At 39.7% G+C, this 19,603-nt stretch overlaps 1 protein-coding gene across 1 annotated transcript in view; it reads right to left on the reverse strand.

The window, feature by feature from the left end:
- The window catches only part of RBP2 (retinol binding protein 2, cellular), a 28,063-nt gene extending 16,149 nt beyond the window's left edge, over positions 1-11,914 (reverse strand). The window contains exons 1-3 of the mRNA XM_011998539.1: positions 11,884-11,914; positions 11,690-11,784; positions 7,604-7,727 (exon numbers count right to left, since the gene is read on the reverse strand). Coding sequence (XP_011853929.1) covers positions 7,604-7,676 — 73 coding nt within the window. The 5' untranslated portion in view covers positions 7,677-7,727; positions 11,690-11,784; positions 11,884-11,914. The remainder of the gene's footprint in view (positions 1-7,603; positions 7,728-11,689; positions 11,785-11,883) is intronic.
- Positions 11,915-19,603: the final 7,689 nt, after the last annotated feature.

Raw genomic sequence — 19,603 nt, forward strand, 5'->3', positions numbered from 1 at the left:
ATACAGATTATAAAAACACTTCCTCTTCGTACTTTGCAGAGAAAATTATTTTCCTGGTATGGTATTTTAACACCAGGGTTATCAAGCATGTTTTATCTCCTTTTCTGGATTAAGGGTATCTCTGGGTCTGATTTATAGCCAGGTGAAATGAATTTCTATCTCAGAAGGGAAGGTCCAAAGGCAAGCTGTTTCTGAATAATATATATGGCTTTTAGCTGCTGCAGAAGGAAAAAAACAGCACTGACGTGACTTTATTAAAGCATACTTTTCATAACTGCATTTTGAACAATACAAGCCATAAAGGTGAAATATGAGTATGCTACTCAACATTAAAATGCTGTGTAATGCGCTTGTGAAAAAAGCTAAAGTTGCAGGCGAAAAGGGCAGGTGCTCTTTGTAAATTAAAGAGCAGAGAGGTACAAGTATTCATCATATGAAATCTGAGAACCATTCAAAGTGCAGCTTTGATGGGCTTCAAACCTGGACTCCTTAATTCTCAAATCATTGGCACTCTTAGGCAATTGTGAGAAGCAGAGTGTAAGAACAATTTTCTCCGTTTTTCCATGCCACTTCCTGCTCCAGAGAACACATTTAGAAAGGAATTAGATGAGATCCCTGCCTGCTTCCTCCTCTCACTTCCTTCTAGGCACTGGGGGCAAGCTGGAGACCCTGGTGTGCCTCCCTGCTCCTTATGCACGGTTTCTCCTCTCCATTCTTAGTCTACTGCATATTTACTGGGATGGACATTAGGGTGGAGGTGATGCCAACACATGCAAGGGGAGACCTGTACAAAGGGATAACACCTATCATTACCTAGGCTTTTTCCATCCCTCAGCATTTCCCCTTTGAAAGTCCTACTAGGTACCATATGGTTCAAGTAGAGACTTTGGCAAGGTGTATACCTTCATTGACTTGTGAGCACCATCAGGAATCCAGATTTTATGAAGCAATTTCTTCATTGGAGCATCAGACATCTATTATCTATCTATCTATCTATCTATCAATCAATCAATCAATCAATCAATCAATCATCTACCTACCTACTCATTTTCACCCAGGGACTCTGAGTGATTCTCTTGCAATGTTTCTGAAGGTCCTGCCTATTTACTTTGGATGCCTTCATTTGGACATACCTTGTTCACAGTGAAGCTCTTTCTTCCCTACCTCCATGTTTCATACTTGCACCAAGAACAGTGTTGAGAAAAGGGCTGTGGGTGTTAGAAGCAGATAGCCTGGGCTCCTGTCTTAGGCTCCATCATTTCTTAACCACACGTGGCCATGGACGAGTCTCTCCACTTCTCTGGATTCCTCACCCCATAAAATGGAAAGCATTTCTTCTGTATTTACCTCTGACTGTATCCTGAGCTCTATATCCCATATCAAAGTGCCAATTTTAATACTCCATTTGAATATGTAACAGATATCTGAAACCAAAATATGCAAACCAGAATTCTTAACGCATGCTCCCCCGCCACCCCAGCCTGGTCCCTCCCCACCAAAACTCACTCCTCCTGGTGACTTCCCCATTTCGGGTAATGGGATTGTCATCTGCCCAGTTATTCAGGCCTAAGTCTGGGACTCAAATTCATTTCTATCATTTCCTCTCACTTCGTATTCATCTGCAAACCCTGTGAGCTTTATCTCCAAAATATAAGCTGAATCTGTCCTGTTTTCTCCAGCTCCACAGGCACTGCCATAGCCCAAGCCATGGTCATTTCCTGCCTGGACAACACTGCAGCCTCCTAATGGGTCTCTCGGCTTCTCTGCTTGCAATCTTGCCCTCCTATGATTCATTTTCCATGCTGTGGCCATAGTGATCCTTAAAGAATACAAAGAGGATCAATTTTTCTTCCCAGCAGAAGGCTGGTGTGTGCTTTGCCTTCTGCCTACTTTTCTACTCTCACTCCCCCACCGTACCCACAACCCTTCTGGCTCACACACTTCCAACTCCCAACACACCAGCTTTCTCAAACCCTTGGGCCCAAGTGATTCTCCCCTCTCAGCCTCCTGAGTAGTTAGGACCACAGGCACGTGCTTCCACGCCTGGCTAATTTTTTTATTTTCTATTTTTTGTAGAGACAGAAGTCTCACTATGTTGCCTAGGCTCATCATGAACTCCTGGCCTCATGTCACCCTCTTGTCTTGGCCTTCGAAAGTGTTGGGATTACAGGCGTGAGCCATCGCACCTGGCTTCGTGTTCCTGAACACACCCAAAACCTTCACACTTGCTGTTCCCTGTGTTCAGAATAACACTTGTCAGCATTCAAACCCGGGCTTCACTGTCACCCCTTCAAGCCTTCCCTGACCACCAACCACACTCCACTCCATTATTCTTTTAATTTTCCTCCCAGCACTCACCACTACCCAAAATAACCTTAAACTATTTGTTTACTTTCTGTCTCCTCACTAGTATGTAAACTCCATGCCGGCCGGGAACTTGTCTCCTCATTTCCCACTATACTGCCAGTGCCTAGAGCGCTTCCTGATGTGTCATAGGTGCTCGATACATTTGTTGAAAACTGAATTCACTAAAATGAAGAAATGTGTATAAAGCTCTAGTGTGATGTATATCATGGTATGAGAATAATTTGTGCATGTGCTCACCCGTCATGCTAGACTGCAGGCTCTTAAATGGTCAGGATGAGATTTTGCACATGGCAAAATTCGGAAATTTTTTTCTGAATTTCCCAAAATTCACATATTCGGGAAATATTTTCTGGCAGAGACCACCAAATGGGAGCTGTCTGACTTCAGCCTCTCAGGGCTTTCCCTTCCTGGTGGAGCTTTCAGAGACCCACTAGAACTGATTGTGATAGCCACGGCACTTTTAAGTCTGTGCATGTCAATTTAAATGAAAAGGATATTCTTCATAGAAGATAATCCTCACCTGCATTTGTGAATTAAGAAAATAATGGGTTTTCCCCAAATAGTTACAATTTATGGCATAAAAATTTCCTAAAAGATGTATCAATTTAACATTATCCAGTTTTTGGACACACGCTTCCCCATCTTCACTGGTTAAAGTTATGTGATGGTTTTTCATTTTCTAGGCTGACCCCTCCCTGACTCTTCCTCCTCTAGTCACCAAATCCAGCCTATTTCCTGCTCTGGACATCTCCCTGTTCACCCTTTCTGGGTGCTGCTCTCAACACCTTCCCAGGGTCATTGTAACAACCTCTTGAGTTCTCCGACAGTCTGCTGGTCTATTCACTCTCTCTCTCTTAGAGTGAGAATTGATAGCATCTCTCTCCTCTGCATACAATTTCTTCCTAGACCTCTCCTTATAAGGTGAAGTTCATGTGTAGCACACTGACTTAAAGAGCCTGTTGCTTTTCCAGACTCTTCTTTTGCCTCCTCCTTGAACTTCACCCTCTGGTAATACAACGCCTTCTGGTGTCCCAGGCCCATGCCTGTGCACATGCCCATTGGGGCTATGCTTGACTCCATCTCCGCATGGATAACTCCTGCTCTTCCTTCAAAACCCCACCAAGAAGTACTCAGGAAGCCTTCACTGACTCCATGTACTGTGGCTCCTTTCACCACCATGCACACACTTCTTGTTACTATTGTTCTTTTGATTCCATAGCCCCTTTGAGCCCAAGGCATAGAATCTCAACTGGTCCATCTGTGGCAGATTATATTTTCTTAAATGGCTACAATAACACCTCTCATCCTACATGCTGTTCTTACAATGCAATCTTGACATTCATCCCACTGAGAGGTGGGGTCTATGTCCTTTTTCTTTGAATGCAGGCAGGCTTGTACCACTTCAACCAATAGAATATGGTAGAAGTGGTACCTGGTAGCTTCTGAAGCTGGGTCATAAAAGGCCATGCAGCTTGTATCTCTTCTCTTTGGACACAGCCTGCATGCTGTGAAGAAACCCAGGTCACTTGGGGAGACCACATGTAAATGTTGAAGCCAAGTTAAGGTCTCATCTGTCAGCCAGCACCAACTGCCAGACGTGCATATGAGTGAGGAAGCCTGAGATGGCTCCAGTCCCAGGTGCTGTCCAATTGCAACCAAATGAGAGCCTTTGAGCAGGAACCATCGGGATGAACCCAGTCAGCCCCCAGAACCATGAGAAATAATAATTAAATGACTGTGGTTGTTTCAAACCACTACATTTTGGGGGTGATTCATCAAACAGTAATAAAAAACAGGAATACCATTTGTGCATGGCTGTAACGTGACTCCTTGAGAACAGATTCCAGGGTTGGTTCTGCTTCAGATGGCACAGTCCCTGGCATCCAAGGCACCTTCTAAAGCTTTGATAGAGAAGTTGAATGATTCTCACCTGGGCAGAGTTAACAAACTCTCTCCCAGTATTCTTTCACATTACGGAGACCTCCTTATGTCTGTCCTCCTTGGTCTCCCCTTTAAAATGAAGACCACCCTTCCCACTCCTTCATCCCCTGATCTGACCTGAAGGAGGACTGACTTCAGGACATGACAAATTCCTCAGGGCAAAGGAGTTCACCAGCTGGTTTCCCCACTGTCAAGAAAGAGTCTGGGGTGAGAAACACCAGGTGCCTAAGAAGGCAGGAGAGGAAGTACCACTGACCTTTGGCTCACTCACCTTTTGAACTCTTAATGACATCATTTGTGGCAAAACCAAAGGTTGCCATGGTGTGTTACTTTGCTGAGGCTGGTGGCTGAGTCATGTTGGGAGGCCAGTGTGTAGAGTGAGTCACTGGGTTAGTGACAAAGCCAGTTTACTGCCCAACCCCACGTCTCAGTAGAGTTGCTCTTTCCTTACTGAACCAACAACCAGGCCCACAGAAAAAGCAAACTCTCTAGTGCTAGGGGTTAAAGTATTAGAAATCAATGATTCTTAGACAGGGAATGGGCATCATCCTTAACAATAGTCACACATCTGGGGATGTCTACACATACTCTTCCCAAATGCTAAGGGTCTCACTGCTCAAAAGGGTAAGGAAGGCAAGCTTCGTTGACATCTCAGTGTTGGGAAAGCAACCTGCCTCATGTCCTGGGTGTGGAGGAAACTGTTGAGATCTGTTGGGCTGCTTTTAGCAGGTTAGATTGAAGGGGCAGCTCTACCTCACCTGCTTCTAGCTGAGCCACCTGAGACCTGTCTTCAGTCACTGCCATGACTGCCCCACCCATGTTCCCATGGCAGGTTGAGAAGGACAAAGGATCCCACCTCAATACGTATGGTATTAATCTTAACCAGTGGAGTGTCAGCCTAATACTCTACACTGCAGAGATCATGGGACAAAGAGATCAAACGACTTGCTCATTAGAGTGAAATCAACGTAATGTGATGTTAAATTGGAAGTTTTGGCTAAAGCTTTAAGAGACAATAAATATTTCATACCAAGTAGAATTACAAAGTCCAATCTGAAACCTCAATGATGAAGACATTCAAATATCACATTCACAACTTGTGAGCCCCTCCCTCACATTCAAGGTGTAAGTTGGTGTGAAAAGAGTTCAGAGGAAGTTGTTAGAGGTGTTGTTAGAGGCAGGATTTCTTGGAGAGAGGTGATGGTGTACTCTGCATCCTCCCAACCCCCAGGAGGAGAAAGGGAGTGGTAGGAATGTTTGCTTCTCACCTTAAGCCTAGAGAGGTGGGCTTTAGGGGTCCACTCTGCAGAGCCATAAACTAAACAGAGCCTAGATTTTAAATCTAAGTCATCATAGGACTTTTCATTATTTAAGCATAAGCAGCAAAAGACACAAGGTTTCTTTCTAATTATATTACTTGACTCTGGCTTATTCAGCATACTCTTGAAACCCTGAAACTTCCAAATAACCTTGTTAAAGTACTTTTAATTGCTCAAAACGACAACTACACCCAATATCATCTGGAGGGACAGGCAAGGCTGGGGCTATTATCTCTATTTGCCAGATGAGGAAACCGAGGTTCCAAAAGGTTAAAAAAACTAGTTCAAGGTCCCAGAGCAAGCCCTGGACTCTCGTCCCAGCTATGTTGACCCTTCTGCTTTGGTTTCCCCATCTGTATAATCTTGTTCAGAATTCTAGTTCCAAGCTATGCTCCAATCCATTTACCCATGTGTAGAATCAGAATCCCATTTCTATTGGCCACTCCTGGTACTAAAAAACACAGGTGCAACAGGGTTGAGGCTGGGGCTCTGGTAGGAGGATTTTTGCCTCTTTCTTCCTCCCACCAACTACGTTGATGTAAAAATCCTGCTAACCAGAATGAAAAGGAAAGCTATTCAGTGTTAGAAACCAGTGTAAAGAACATGAAGAGGCCAGGCATGGTGGCTCATGTCTGTAATCCCAGCACTTTGGGAGACCAAGGCTGGTGGATCACGAGGTCAGGAGATCGAGACCATCCTGGCTAACATGGTGAAACCCTGTCTCTATTAAAAATACAAAAAATTAGCCAGGCGTGGTGGTGGGCACCTGTAGTCCCAGCTACTCGGGAGGCTGAAGCAGGAGAATGGCGTGAACCCGGAAGGCGGAGCTTGCAGTGAGCTGAGATCGTGCCACTGCACTCCAGCCTGGGTGACAGAGTGAGACTCCATCTCCAAAATAAATAAATGAAAAACAAACAAACAAACAAACAAAAAAAAGAGAACATGAAGAAAGAGCTTAGTTCCACAAATATGAAACATATCACAGCTTTCCTTGTTCACTGACATGGTGGACATTTTCAAGCTAGAAGTTTACCACACCAAAAAACTCATGATTTCCACTCTTGGAGAGACCTCCCACCGTCATATCCAAGTTACTATTGCGCCTCTAACTCCACCCACTGCCATTTCTCTCATTCTACATGTGGAGGAAGTTCCAGCGAAGTAACCCCGTATGTGGAGAACTTTAAAGCTAGAAGAGGTGATAAAGAGGCTGCTGAGGGATGGAATAAGGACAGGCAGCCAAAGCCCCTTGCTCAGCACCTGGAGCACAGGAGCCACCCAGCAACTGTGAGCTCCCCTCTGGGGACCCACTCACTCTAGTTCCAGGCAGAACCTGTAGGCTGGGCAGGGCTACGTGTTTTCTGCCAGTTCCACAGGGAACCCACCCTGTGGTGAACTCAGGGCACGCACCAATTGGTAGCCCTTGGCCTGGAACCCAGTTCAGAAGTTATATAAGCAGTGGGTTGTTTGTGCTATCTGACAAAAGCCTCTCTTGCCTTCCATGAGCTTGATTTTCCCTAGGTTGAGAGATTTGCTAGCTATTTCTTTTCTGCTTCCCCATTACAAAACTGATAAAAGAACAATGCAGGGGTCATTGGTGGATAATATCAGGTCCAAGTGGTTATCAAAGAGATGGTAGTCACAAGGCAGGGGAGCAACTGGGTTATCCTCTCAAGTTTGGCTTTACTCCGTGTGTGCGTATCCTCCTGACATACACATTCAGTGTATGTTTTCTGTGGGCCAGGCACTGTGCTAAGGCATCCTAGACATAATCTCATTTATCATTATTCCCAGTTTCCAGATGAGAAAACTGAGTCTCAGAGAATTTCTATGATCTGCCTAATATTGCACAGCTGTACATGAGGCATGAGGATTTGCACACAGGTCTGTTGAACTCCATAGCAGCACTGTCTGGAGGGCCAGACCACAGTACTCCCAACAACAGCTTCCCTCCCCATCCCCAGTCTCCTCCTTACCCAGAGCCTTCATGTAGCCCTCAAAGTTTTCATTACTCTCCATCTCCCAGGTTCCATTCTGGTCCCTTGTCATGGTGGTGGCCTCTGGTTCAGTGAGCGTGTGTGGTGGATGGCAAGGAGCAGGCTGCAGGGAGAATGTGTTGGAAGGAGCTGCTTTTATAGCCTAGTGGACCAGGTTTATGACTCTGAAGGTAACAGGTTCAAAGGGCAGAAGCACAACTCAAAAGAACTTTCCTTTGCAAAGTTCAGCGAGACTATAGGCAACCCAGGAACAAAGTCCTGGTATGGCCAGGCGTGGGTGTCCCAGTGACCTGCACCATAAGCAGGGCCCTAGAGCAGCTCATTTTTGGCTGGCTGGGCCCCCATGGGCCCCTTGTCCCACACAGAACATTTCATCCAGTACTGGAAGAAAACAAACATTCAGGGTCTACCCCGCTTGTACTATGGGTCACCAATACCGAGGCCTCAAGCCTGAAGTCTATCAGCCATGAATCCAGCCCTCATAGCAAGGCTGGTGAAACTGAAAAGACAGAATTCACACCCATGGAGCTCTACTCTACTCTGTTCCAGGGAGCTTTCATACTTCATTTTGTTTCAGCTTACAAGAGCTCTGTGAGTTATGTTTAGTCATCCTTATTTCACAGATGAGAAAGGATCATGGAGGTTAAATCACATGTCTAATCACAACTTGTAAGTGGTTGAGCCAGGATTCAAACTCAGATGTGTTGGGCTCCAAATCCTTTTCTTCAACAGTGTGCTAGATCAGCTTTGAAAGAGGTTTGGAGCCTGACTTGAGAGCCCAATTCTCTCTTGCTTCCCTGTGGACTTCCAAACAGCAGGGTGAGACATGAGAAAAGTGTTTTCAGGGAACATGATTCTGCTAAAAGCAAGCTGAGCCTGGAGGGAGGCCAGATGGAGGCAGAGGGTCAGTGGGATTTTGCTTTAAGACCCAAGGGGAAAGCTGAGAATCACCTGGATCAAAGTAGGGACATAGCTGGACAAGGACCCTTGGTTCAGGAATGTTCTCCAAATGGGCTGTCCCAATGGAAATGGGTTAGTTTATTGCTCTGACACTCTATTCCAAGATGTGGTGTCTGAGAAGTGACTGGGAAGAGTGGAGATGTGGGCTGAGATGGACATACCATGAATTCCCAAAGTGAGACCTATTTTGATGATGACACTGCGGTTCTCATATATGTATCCTTGTGCTGTGAAATCTAAGTAAATGGCTCTGTGTGTGGTATGAGGGATATAAAACAGCACATTTATCTTTCAGTAAATATACTGGAGTTAGGAAGACAGAGTGAAAAATGGCCCAGCTGTTGTCAAAAGGCCAATGGGGAAAGGTAAGGGGTGAGAAAGAAATAACTACCACAAACGGAAAATGAATGGAGGGAGGAAGGAGAAGACAGATAAGAAACCTTGGAGATTCATCCTGTGAGGTCCAGCCAGAAGCTGCTGTAGACTGAGCACTCAGCCTCATGGGCTGGAGAAGTAGATATTCCCTCCCAGGCTCAAATTTCAGGGCCTCCACTGTCCCTCCTGTTGGCAACTGAGTAGCCCATAGGCCTCACCTGTAAGAATGTGTAATGAGAAGCTGGCCTGGTAGGGGAAGGGGTTGGGGGCAAGACAGGAGTTGCTAATTGCACTAAGCCAGGGGTTTGGGGTTTCACGGGCATTGAGGGAGGAGGAATTAGTTTTGGTGTAAGATGCAAATTTGAAACTGAGATGCCTGTATAAAGCCAAGCACTTGAAGGGCTACTCCCTCACTGAGGGTGTAAATTAGTCAAAATCTGCAGCGACAGACAAGAAAAAAGTTTGTCTATTTGGCATGGGATCTACATAGGTTAAAAAAAAGTTCTGTTCTGCTCTGACCTTGGTTTGGGGTTTGAATTTATCCTTTCTGCTAACTAAAATATTAAAATAATAAATGTCATTGCTTGTTAACACTTTAAGGCTGCCAGGAAGAAGTAAATGTAAAAGCTGTGTAGAGGAACACACCTTCAAAACCAGATCAACCAGAATTCTGTGTGATAAAGCCATGCCAAATATGAGCTCATAATCCACAGTTGTAACACACAGTGACAAACCCACACAAACTGATGCTCTTTGTAACCCACCAAGAGCATCATCAGAAGAAACATGCAGTGAAATTAGATTTCCAGGAGTTTCAGTTAATAAAATCAAATATAGACTATAAAATAATTATGTTTAAAATGAATAAAGAAAATTAAAAAGCACTGAAAACATGAAAAAGGAATAAAATAATGTTTTTAAAACATTAAAAATTAAAAAAGAATAGTTATTAAAATATGATCACTAAATTAAAAAGGTAATAGATGAGTTAAACAGTTGAATAAACACAGCTGAAAGAATTAGTGAAATAGAAGATGCAGTCAAGGAGATTACCCAGAATATATGTAACACAGAACACACTGTGATGCAAATTTAGATAAAAATAAAATTCTAAAATTTCCCAGAGAGAACAAAGGCCACCATACAGATTACATAAAAAAGAACAATGTAATAATGAGATCGATATTAGGCTTTTCAACAACTCTGATGGAATATGACAAGGGAGCAATATCTTGTAATAATGAGGGAAAACACATTTGAATAAAATACTAAACCCAGTCAACTATCATTCAAGCATGAGTTTCAGATATACTCTTACCATATAACCTTAGTTTCAGATATACTCTCGTACTTGAATGACATAAAAAAGTTTCAGATGTAATAGCCACAATATGGAAACAACCCAGACTTCCATCAATGGGTTGATGGATAAATAAATTGTGGTATATTCACATGATGAAATACTACTTGACAGTAAAAAGGAGCACTCTCGTGATATACACAACAACAGAGATGAATCTCATAGACATTATGCTGAGAGAAAGAAGCTTGACACAAAAGATCATATACTATATAATTTCATTTACATGAAACTCTGGAAAAGAACAAGCCTAATCTACAGTGATATATAATAGATCAGTGTTTGTGGGTCTAGGGAGAGCAGGTAAAGGTAAAACTCAAATCTACCCCTTGATCTGTGCTTTCTTATTGTATGCAAATTATACCTTAATAAAAAAGGTGTAATTATGTTGATTGTTTATATAAAAGCAATTTAGTACAAACTCAAACTAAAATCTTGTATTATACATACATGAATGATGTGAAGTAAACTTGTACTAAGGAGGCTGTAATTGCTGATTGACTATACGTTTGTGATAAATATTAGCTTAAGTGTTTTTTTTTTTTTTAAATTAAGACTAACCCTTATAGAGCAGAGGTTGTCAACCTCTAACAAGCATTAGAATCATCTGGAGGCTTATTAGAACACAGATTGCTGGGCTCCACCTCCAGAATTTCTGACTTAATGGGTTTAGGTTAGGGTCCAAGAATTTACATTTTTAAATAAGTTCCTGGGTGCCGCTGCTGCTGCTTGAGGACCGCAGTTGAGAACTACTCTTTTAGAATAACAGAAATCAAAGAGGAAATAAATAGAGAGGGAAAATAAAATCCTAAGGTTTGGAGTCAGCCACACCAAGTTTTAAATCTAGGTTTCAGTGCTTCCTAGCTGGGGTGTCACTAACATTTCTGAGTCTCGGATTCATTCTCTGAGAATCAGGGTCATCGTAAGAATTAAACTACACCAAAAAACCAAAAAGCTCTTAACAGAGTCCTGGCACATAGTATGTATTTGTTTCAAGATAGTAACTAGATACGGGGGCGACAGATCAAACTCCTAGTAAATGTGTGACTTGTCCTAGGCCCTCAACAAAACACAGCTTCAGCATATTCTTCTGTTTCATATCTATGCATGTGTAGGAACTGGGGGTGGTATTGAGGGAAAAAGCGAGGGATAGTGGATGAGAAAAAGCAATTGCTACTCAATAACTCAGCCACTATTGTCCCCTACACCTTCCATTTAAGGAACACCACAATCTTAAAATTGGTAGCAGAGCCCAATTTCAAAAGTTCTGTCCTAGGGCTCCCAACTCTGTCCACCACACTCACAAATCACATACCTGGACGTTGCATTTTCTCAGTTGCCTGGGTGACTCCATTTCTGAATTTATTTACCTAAGTACTTGTGGAATCCTTCAGGTGACTTTTAAGACTGAGGAAAATGATCAACTATAACCAATCTTTCCAGGTTACAAGAAGCTTTCTGGAGACTACATGAAAAAGTGCAGAGGTAGATCTCCCTAGAAGCTTGGTTCTGAGATAAATCAGTCAGCTAAGAGTGAGCACAGCAAGGACTCTCAGGAATTTACCTGCTGTCCTCGGGAGCATCTGACTACAGCAGCTGGGCTCCTGGGCTGGCTTCCTACAGCCAAGCAGTCTCTCCCTGGCCCAGGCCCAGGCCCACCCAGGCTTGCCAAGCTCTGTCCTGCTTTCTTCTTCCTCTTGATGTAAGAAGGCATTCCCTCAGCAGGCAAAGGGCCATTGGCTGGATGTTTGCTCAGCTAAAACACAGGTTTCCATTCCTGGGCAATGCCCCATGACTTGCCCATCTAGCTTAATTGAAGGTTCTCAGTATGAGAACTAGATGCTCCATTAAATTTGTCCTCACATGGAGGCCCCAGGGGAAAGTGTGTCTTGGAGTTCCTTCAGTCACTAGGTAGGGCTGGGTCTAGTCTTAATTTTTCATGTAAATTGTGCCCCTTCTTAAGAAGGCAGAACAGGAGAGCAGGGGGATCACAAATCCTCATCCCTCCCAGGGCCACAAGGACTCAAATTGTTCTGGTCCAAGAAGGGGCCCTTCGCAATCCCCTTGTCCTCCCCAACCTTCCCTCGCCCTCTTACAACAGTTGAGAGTAGGTAGTAAGCTGGGAGTGGTCAATCCAAACCACCTCTTCCCAAGGGAGCTGTTCCTGCCTCTCTACCAAGGATCCTTGGACTGCCCTTGGCAATCCCACTCAGTGGAACTTGAGATTCCCTGACTTTTCTTTCCACTAGACCTAAGGAATGTCTGATATTTTCATTTGACATATTATGGAAATCTTTGCAAATCATTTCATATGATCTACTTCATTCTTGTTTATTTATTTATCTATTCATGTTTCATTGCATTTTAAAACAGGTATTAATGTAATAACATTCACATGGTTGGAAATTCAAGCAATATTAGATACACAATGAAAAGTCTGGTTCACTTATGTTCATTTCCCACCACTGCTACTGTGAAACAGGAAACCATTTGTATTAATTTCTTGCATATCTTTCCAGAGTCGCTTTATAAAATGAAATATAAAGATTTATTTTCCCTCTTGTCTTTTTAACCAAAAAGTAGAATACAACAAACTTGAATCCTCATTTTTTTTTTTTACTTAATAGTATCTTTTTAAAAAATAATTATTTTTAATTTTTATGGGTACATAGTTTTTTTATGGGTACATAATTTTTATGGGTACATAATGTTTATGGGTACATACAGGAGGTATTCTGATATTGGCATACAATGCATAATAATCACATCAGGGTAAATGGGGATATTATCACCTCAAGAATTTATCCTTTATGTTACAAACACTCCAGTTATATATTCTTTTGGTTATTTTTAAATGTACTATAAACTATTGTTGACTTTAATCACCCTGTTGTGCTTTTAGAAAATACTCAATTTTATGTATTCTTTTTTGTACCCTTTAACCATCCCCACTCCCCCTTCCCTCTACCCTTCCCAGTCTCTGTAATGATCATTCTATAATACTTTCCATCTCCATGAGTCCAATTGTCTTAATTTTTAGCTCCCACAAATGAATGAGAACATGTAAAGCTTGTCTTTCTGTGCCTGGCTTATTTCACTTAACATGATGTCCTCCAGTTCCATTCATGTTGTTGCAAATGACAGGATCTTGATCTCTCTATGGCTGAATAGTACTCCATGGTGTATATGTACCATATTTTCTTTATCCATTCGTCTGTTGATGGGCACTTGAGTTGATTCCAAAGCTCGGCTATTGTGGCTAGTGCTGCAATAAACATGAAAGTGCAAGTGTCTCTTTGATATACTGATTTCCTTTCTTTTGGTTATATACCTAGCAGTAGGATTGCTGGATTGTATAGTAGCTCTATTTTTAGCTTTTTGAGGAACCTCTATACTGTTCTCCATAGTGATTGTGCAAATTTACATTCCTACTAACAGTGTATCAACGTCCCCTTTTCTCCACATCCTCACCAGCCTATTGCCTGTCTTTTGGATAAAGCCATTTTAACTGGGGTGAGACGCTATCTCGTTGTAGTTTTGATTAGCATTTCTCTGATGGTCAATGATGTTGAGCACCTTTGCACATACCTGTTTGTCATTTGTATAACTTCTTTTGGGAAATATCTATTCAAATCTTTTGCCCATTTTAAAATCAGATTATCAGTTTTTTTTCCTATTGAATTGTTTGAGCTCCTTATATATTCTGGTTATTAATCATTTGTCAGATAGATAGTTTGCAAATATTTTCTTTCATTCTATGGGTTGTCTCTTCACTTTGTTGACTGTTTTCTTTGCTATGCAGAAGCTTTTTAACTTGATATGATCTTATTTGCTCATTTTTGCTTTTGTTGCCTGTGTTTGTGGAGTATTACTCAAGAAATATTTGCCCAGGCCAATGTCTTGAAGATTTTCCCCTAAGTTTTCTTATAGTGGCTTCATAGTTTGAGGTCTTAGATTTAAGTCTTTAATCCATTTTATTTGATTTTTGTATATGGTGAGAGATGAGTCTAGTTTCATTCTTCTGCACATGCATATCCAGTTTCTACAGTGCCATTTATTGAAGAGACTGTCTTTTCTCCAGTGTGTGTTCTTGGTCCTTTTGCTGAAAATGAGTTCAATGTAGATGTATGGATTTGTTTCTGGGTTCTCTATTCTGCTTCATTGGCCTATGTGTCTGTTTTTATGCCAGTACCATGCTATTTTGGTTACTAGAGCTCTGTAGTATAATTTGAAGGGAGGTAATATGATTCCTCCAGTTTTGTTCTTTCTGCTCAGGATGATTTTGGCTATTCTGGGTCTTTTGTGGTTTCATTTAAATTTTCCAATTTTTTTCGTGTGAAGAATGTCATTAGTATTTTGAAGGTCAGTAGTATTTTGTGAAGAATGTCAATAGTTTATAGTACATTTGGAATTGCATTGAATCTGTAGATTACTTTAGGTATTATAGCATGGACATTTTAACTATATTGATTATTCCTATTCATGAACATGGAATATTTTTCCATTTTTTTGTGTTCTCTTCCATTTCTTGCATCAGTGCTTTATAGTTTTTATTGTAGAGATCTTTTACTTCTTTGGTAAGGTTTATTAAGGTATTGGTTCTTCTTTAAATGTTTGGTAGAATTCAGCAGTGAAGCCATCAGGTCCTAGGCATTTTTTTTGCTGAGAGACTTTTTATTATGGCTTCAGTCATATGATTGATTTGCGTATGTTATTTGGTTAGTTATTTTATAGCTGTGTAAATGGGATTACTTTTTTGATTTCTTTTCCAGGTTGTTTGCCATTGGCATATATGAATACTCTTGATTTTTGTATGTTGATTTTGTATCCTGGAACTTTACTGAATTTGTTTATTAGTTCTAATCGATTTTTTTGTGGAGTCTTTAGATTTTCCCAAATATAAGAAAATACCATCTGCAAACAAGGATAATTTGTCTTTTTCCTTTCCAATTTAGATGCCCTTTAATAAATTTATTTCTCTTGCCTCATTGCTCTATCTAGGACTTCTAGTACTATATTGAATAACGGTGGTGACAGTGGGCATCCTTATCTTGATCCAGATCTTAGAGGAAAAGCTTTCAGTTTTTCCCCATTCAGTATGATATTAGCTGAGGGTCTGTTGTGTATGGCTTTTATTGTGTTGAGGTATGTTCCTTCTATACCAAGTTTTTTGAGGTTTTTCTTTTTTATCATGAAAAGATGTTGAACTTTATCAAATGCTTTTTCAGAATCAACTGAAATGATCATATGGTTTTTGTCCTTCATTCTGTTATATGACATATCATATTGATTGATTTGCATGTGTTGAACCATCTCTTGCATCGCTGGTATAAATCCCACTTGGTCATGATGAATGATCATTGTAATGTGTTGTTGAATTTGGTTTGCTAGTATCTCATTGAGAATTTTTGCATCAGTGTTTATCGAGACATTGACCTGTAGTTTTCTTTTTTTGATGGGTCTTTTTTTGGTTTTGTTATCAGGATAATACTGGCTGCATAGAATGGGTTTGGAAGTATTCCTTCCTCCTTTATTTTTTGGAGTAGTTTGAGTGGAATTGGTATTGGTTCTTCTTTAAATGTTTGGTAGAATTCGGCAGTGAAGCCATCAGGTCCTAGGCATTTTTTTGCTGATAGACTTTTTATTATGGCTTCAGTCTTGTTACTTGTTACTGGTATATTCAGGTTTTGAATTTCTTTGTGGTTCAATCTTTATAGGTTGTGTGTGTCCAGGAATTTATTCATTTCCTCTAGGTTTTCTAATTTATTGGCATATGGTTGCTCATAGTAGTTTCGATGCTTTGAATTTCTGTGGTATCAGTTGTAATGTCCCCTTTTTCATTTCTGATTTTATTTGTATCTTTTTTTCTTGGTCTGTATAAAGGTTTGTTGATTTTATTTATCTTTTCAAAAAACAACTTTTTATTTCATTGATCTTTTGTATTTTTTTTCATTTCATTCATTTATTTCTTTTTTTTCTTATAAGAGATAGATTACTTTTAATGTTATAGCATCAAGAGAAGAGTCCCAATTTGAATGCCATTGGAGTAGGAAGAAAAACATACTGAATGTATAGCAGTGGCTCAACAAATAAGTTAGTTATTTGGTAAGCAACTTTAAAAGAGCAATTTTGGAAAAGGCTAAAAATTAATTCCTGAAATACATCTCTTTAAAAAATAAGCTCTATATTTTTCTATATAAAGTTTTTTTAATTGTGGGGAAATTTATAAAATATGCAATTAACCATTTTAAAGTACAATATGGTGATATTTACTGCATTTGTAATATTGTATAAACACCAGCTCTAATTTGAAAGCTTTTTTATCACTTCACAAAACAGCCATACATAGTCACTTCCCATTCCTCCCTCTCTCCATCCTCTGGTAACCTCCAATCTGCTTTCATTTCTATGGATTTACCTATTCTGGATCATAAAGCAAACCATACAATGTATGTCTTTTTATGTCGAGCTTCTTTTGCTTAGCATAATGTTTTCAAGGTTCATTCAAGTTGCAGCATGTATCAGTACTTAATTCCTTTTTATAGCTGAATAATATTCCATTGTATCTATATAACACAGTTTGTTTTCCATTCATTTGTTGATGAACATTGGGTTTCTACCTTTGTCTCCTATAAACCATGCTGCTATAAACATTCAATTGCAAGTTTTTGTGGGCCTATGTTTTGATATCTCTTGATTATATACCTAGCAGTGGAATTGCTGATATATAAATAATTCTGTATTTAACATTTTAAGGAACTTCTAAATGTTTCCAAGTGACTACACCTTTTTACATTTCCACTAGCAATGTATGAAGACTCTTATTTCTTCAGTTCACTAACACTTGCATTTCTTTTCTGTTCTATTTTTTCAAAAATATATAATTTCAATATATTTTGGAACACAAGTGGTTTTTGTTTACCTAGATGGATTGTATAGTGAAGTCTGAGACTTTACTGCACCCATCACCTGAGTAGTGTACATTGTACCTAATATGTAGTTTCTTATCCTTCACCCCACTCCCACCCTCCCCATTTCTGAGTCTCTAAAGTTCATTATACCACTCAGTATGCCTTTGCATACCTATAGCTTAGCTCCCACTTATAGGTGAGAACACACCATATTTGGTTTTCCATTCCTGAGTTACTTCGCTTAGAATAATGACCTCCAGCTCCATCCAAGTTGCTGCAAAAGAGAGCTTTCATTCTTTTTAAGGCTGAGTAGTATTCCTTATTGTTATATATATACCACATTTTCTTTATCCACTCATTGGTTGATGGGCAGTTGGGTTGGTTCTATATCTTTGCAATTGTGAATTGTACTGTGATAAAAATATGTGCATAGGTATCTTTTGGATATGATGACATCTTTTCCTTTGGGCAAATACCCAGTAATGGGATTGCTGGATCTATTAATGGATTACTTTTAGTTCTTTAAGAAATCCCCATACTGTTTTCCATAGAGGTTGTACTAATTTATATTCCCACCAGCAGTGCATAAGCATTCCCTTTTCATCATATCCATGCCAACAGCTATTGCTTTTTTTGACTCTTTAATAATGGCTATTTTGGCTGGAGTAAGGTAATATCTCATTGTGGTTTTAATTTGCATTCCCCTGATGACTAGTGATGTTGAGCATTTTTTCATATGTTTGTTGGCCATTTATGTATCTTCTTTTAAGAAATGTCTATTCATGTCATTTGCTCATTTTTGATGGGATTACTTGTGTTCTTGTGTTTTGTTTTTTTTCTTGCTGCTTTGTTAGAGTTCCTTGTAGATTATGGCTAGTCCTTTCTGGATGCATAGCTTGCAAATATTTTCTCCCATTCTGTGGGTTGTCTGTTTACTCTGGTAATTATTTCTTTTGCTGTGCAGAAGCTTTTAAGTTTAATCTTGTCTCATTTATTTATTTTTGTTTTTGTTGCATTTACTTTTGCGGTCTTAGTAATAAATTATTTGCCTAGGCCAATGTCCAGAAAAGTTTTCTCTAAGTTTTATTCTAGAATGTTTATGGTTTCAGGTATTTTATTTAAGTCTTTGATCCATCTTGATTTGATTTTTGTATATAGTGAGAGATAGGCATCCAGTTTCATTCTCCTACATGTGGCTATCCAGTGTTCCCAGCACAATTTATTGAATAGGGTGTCATTTCCTCAATTTATGTTTTTGTATGCTTTGTTGAACATCAGTTGGTTGTAAATACTAAGTTTTATTTCTGGGTTCTCTATTCTGTTTCATTGGTCTATATTATCTATTTTTATATCAGAACCATACTGTTCGATTAGTATAATCTTGTAGTATAATTTGAACTTAGGTAATGTGATGGTTCCTATTTGATCTTTTTCCTTAGGATTGTTTTAATTATTTGGGCTCTTATTTGGTTCTATATGAGTTTTAGGATTTTTTTTCTAATTCTGTGAAAAATAATGTTGATATTTTGATAGGAATTCCATTGAATCTGTAGATTGCTTTGGGCAGTATGGTCATTTTCATGATATTAACTCTTCCAATTCATGAGCGTGAGATGTGTTTCCATTTGTTTGTGTCATATCTATGATTTCTTTCAGCAGTTTTGTAATTCTCCTTGTAGAGATCTCTCACCTACTTGGTTAAGTATATTCCTAGGTATTTTATTTTAATTTTTGCAGCTATTATAAAATGGATTGAGTTCTTGATTTGATTTTCAGTTTGGTTGTTGTCGGTGTATAGCTGTACTACTTATTTTTATACACTGTTTTTGTAGTCTGAGACTTTACTGAATTCGTTTATCAAATCTAGGAGTCTTTTGAAGGAGTCTTTAGGGTTTTCCAGGTATATGATTATATCAGTGGCAAACAGAGATAGCTTAACTTCCCCTTCCAATTTGGATGCCTTTTATTTCATTTTCTTGCCTGATTACTCTGGCTAGGGACTTTCTCATTCATTTATTTCTGCTCTGATCTTTATTATTTCTCTTCTTCTACCAATTTTAGGTTTGATTTGCTCTTGCTTTTCTAGTTCTTTAAAATGTATCATTTGCTGTTTATTTGAAGTTTTTCCTGCTTTTTTGATATAGGTGCTTTTTGCTATAAGTTTTCCTCTTAGTGCTGCTTTTGCTGTATCCCATAGGTTTTGGTGTACTGTGTTTCCATTTTCATTTGTTTCAAGATTTTTTTTTTATTCCTCTTTTAATTTCTTCATTGACCCACTGGTCATTCAGGAGCATATTCTTTAATTTCCATGTATTTGTAGTTTCCAGAGCTCCTCTTGCTATTGATTTCTAGTTTTATTCCATTGTGGTGAGA

The sequence above is a fragment of the Mandrillus leucophaeus genome, unplaced genomic scaffold (genome assembly GCF_000951045.1).
Source record: "Mandrillus leucophaeus isolate KB7577 unplaced genomic scaffold, Mleu.le_1.0 Scaffold573, whole genome shotgun sequence".
NCBI lineage: Eukaryota > Metazoa > Chordata > Mammalia > Primates > Cercopithecidae > Mandrillus > Mandrillus leucophaeus.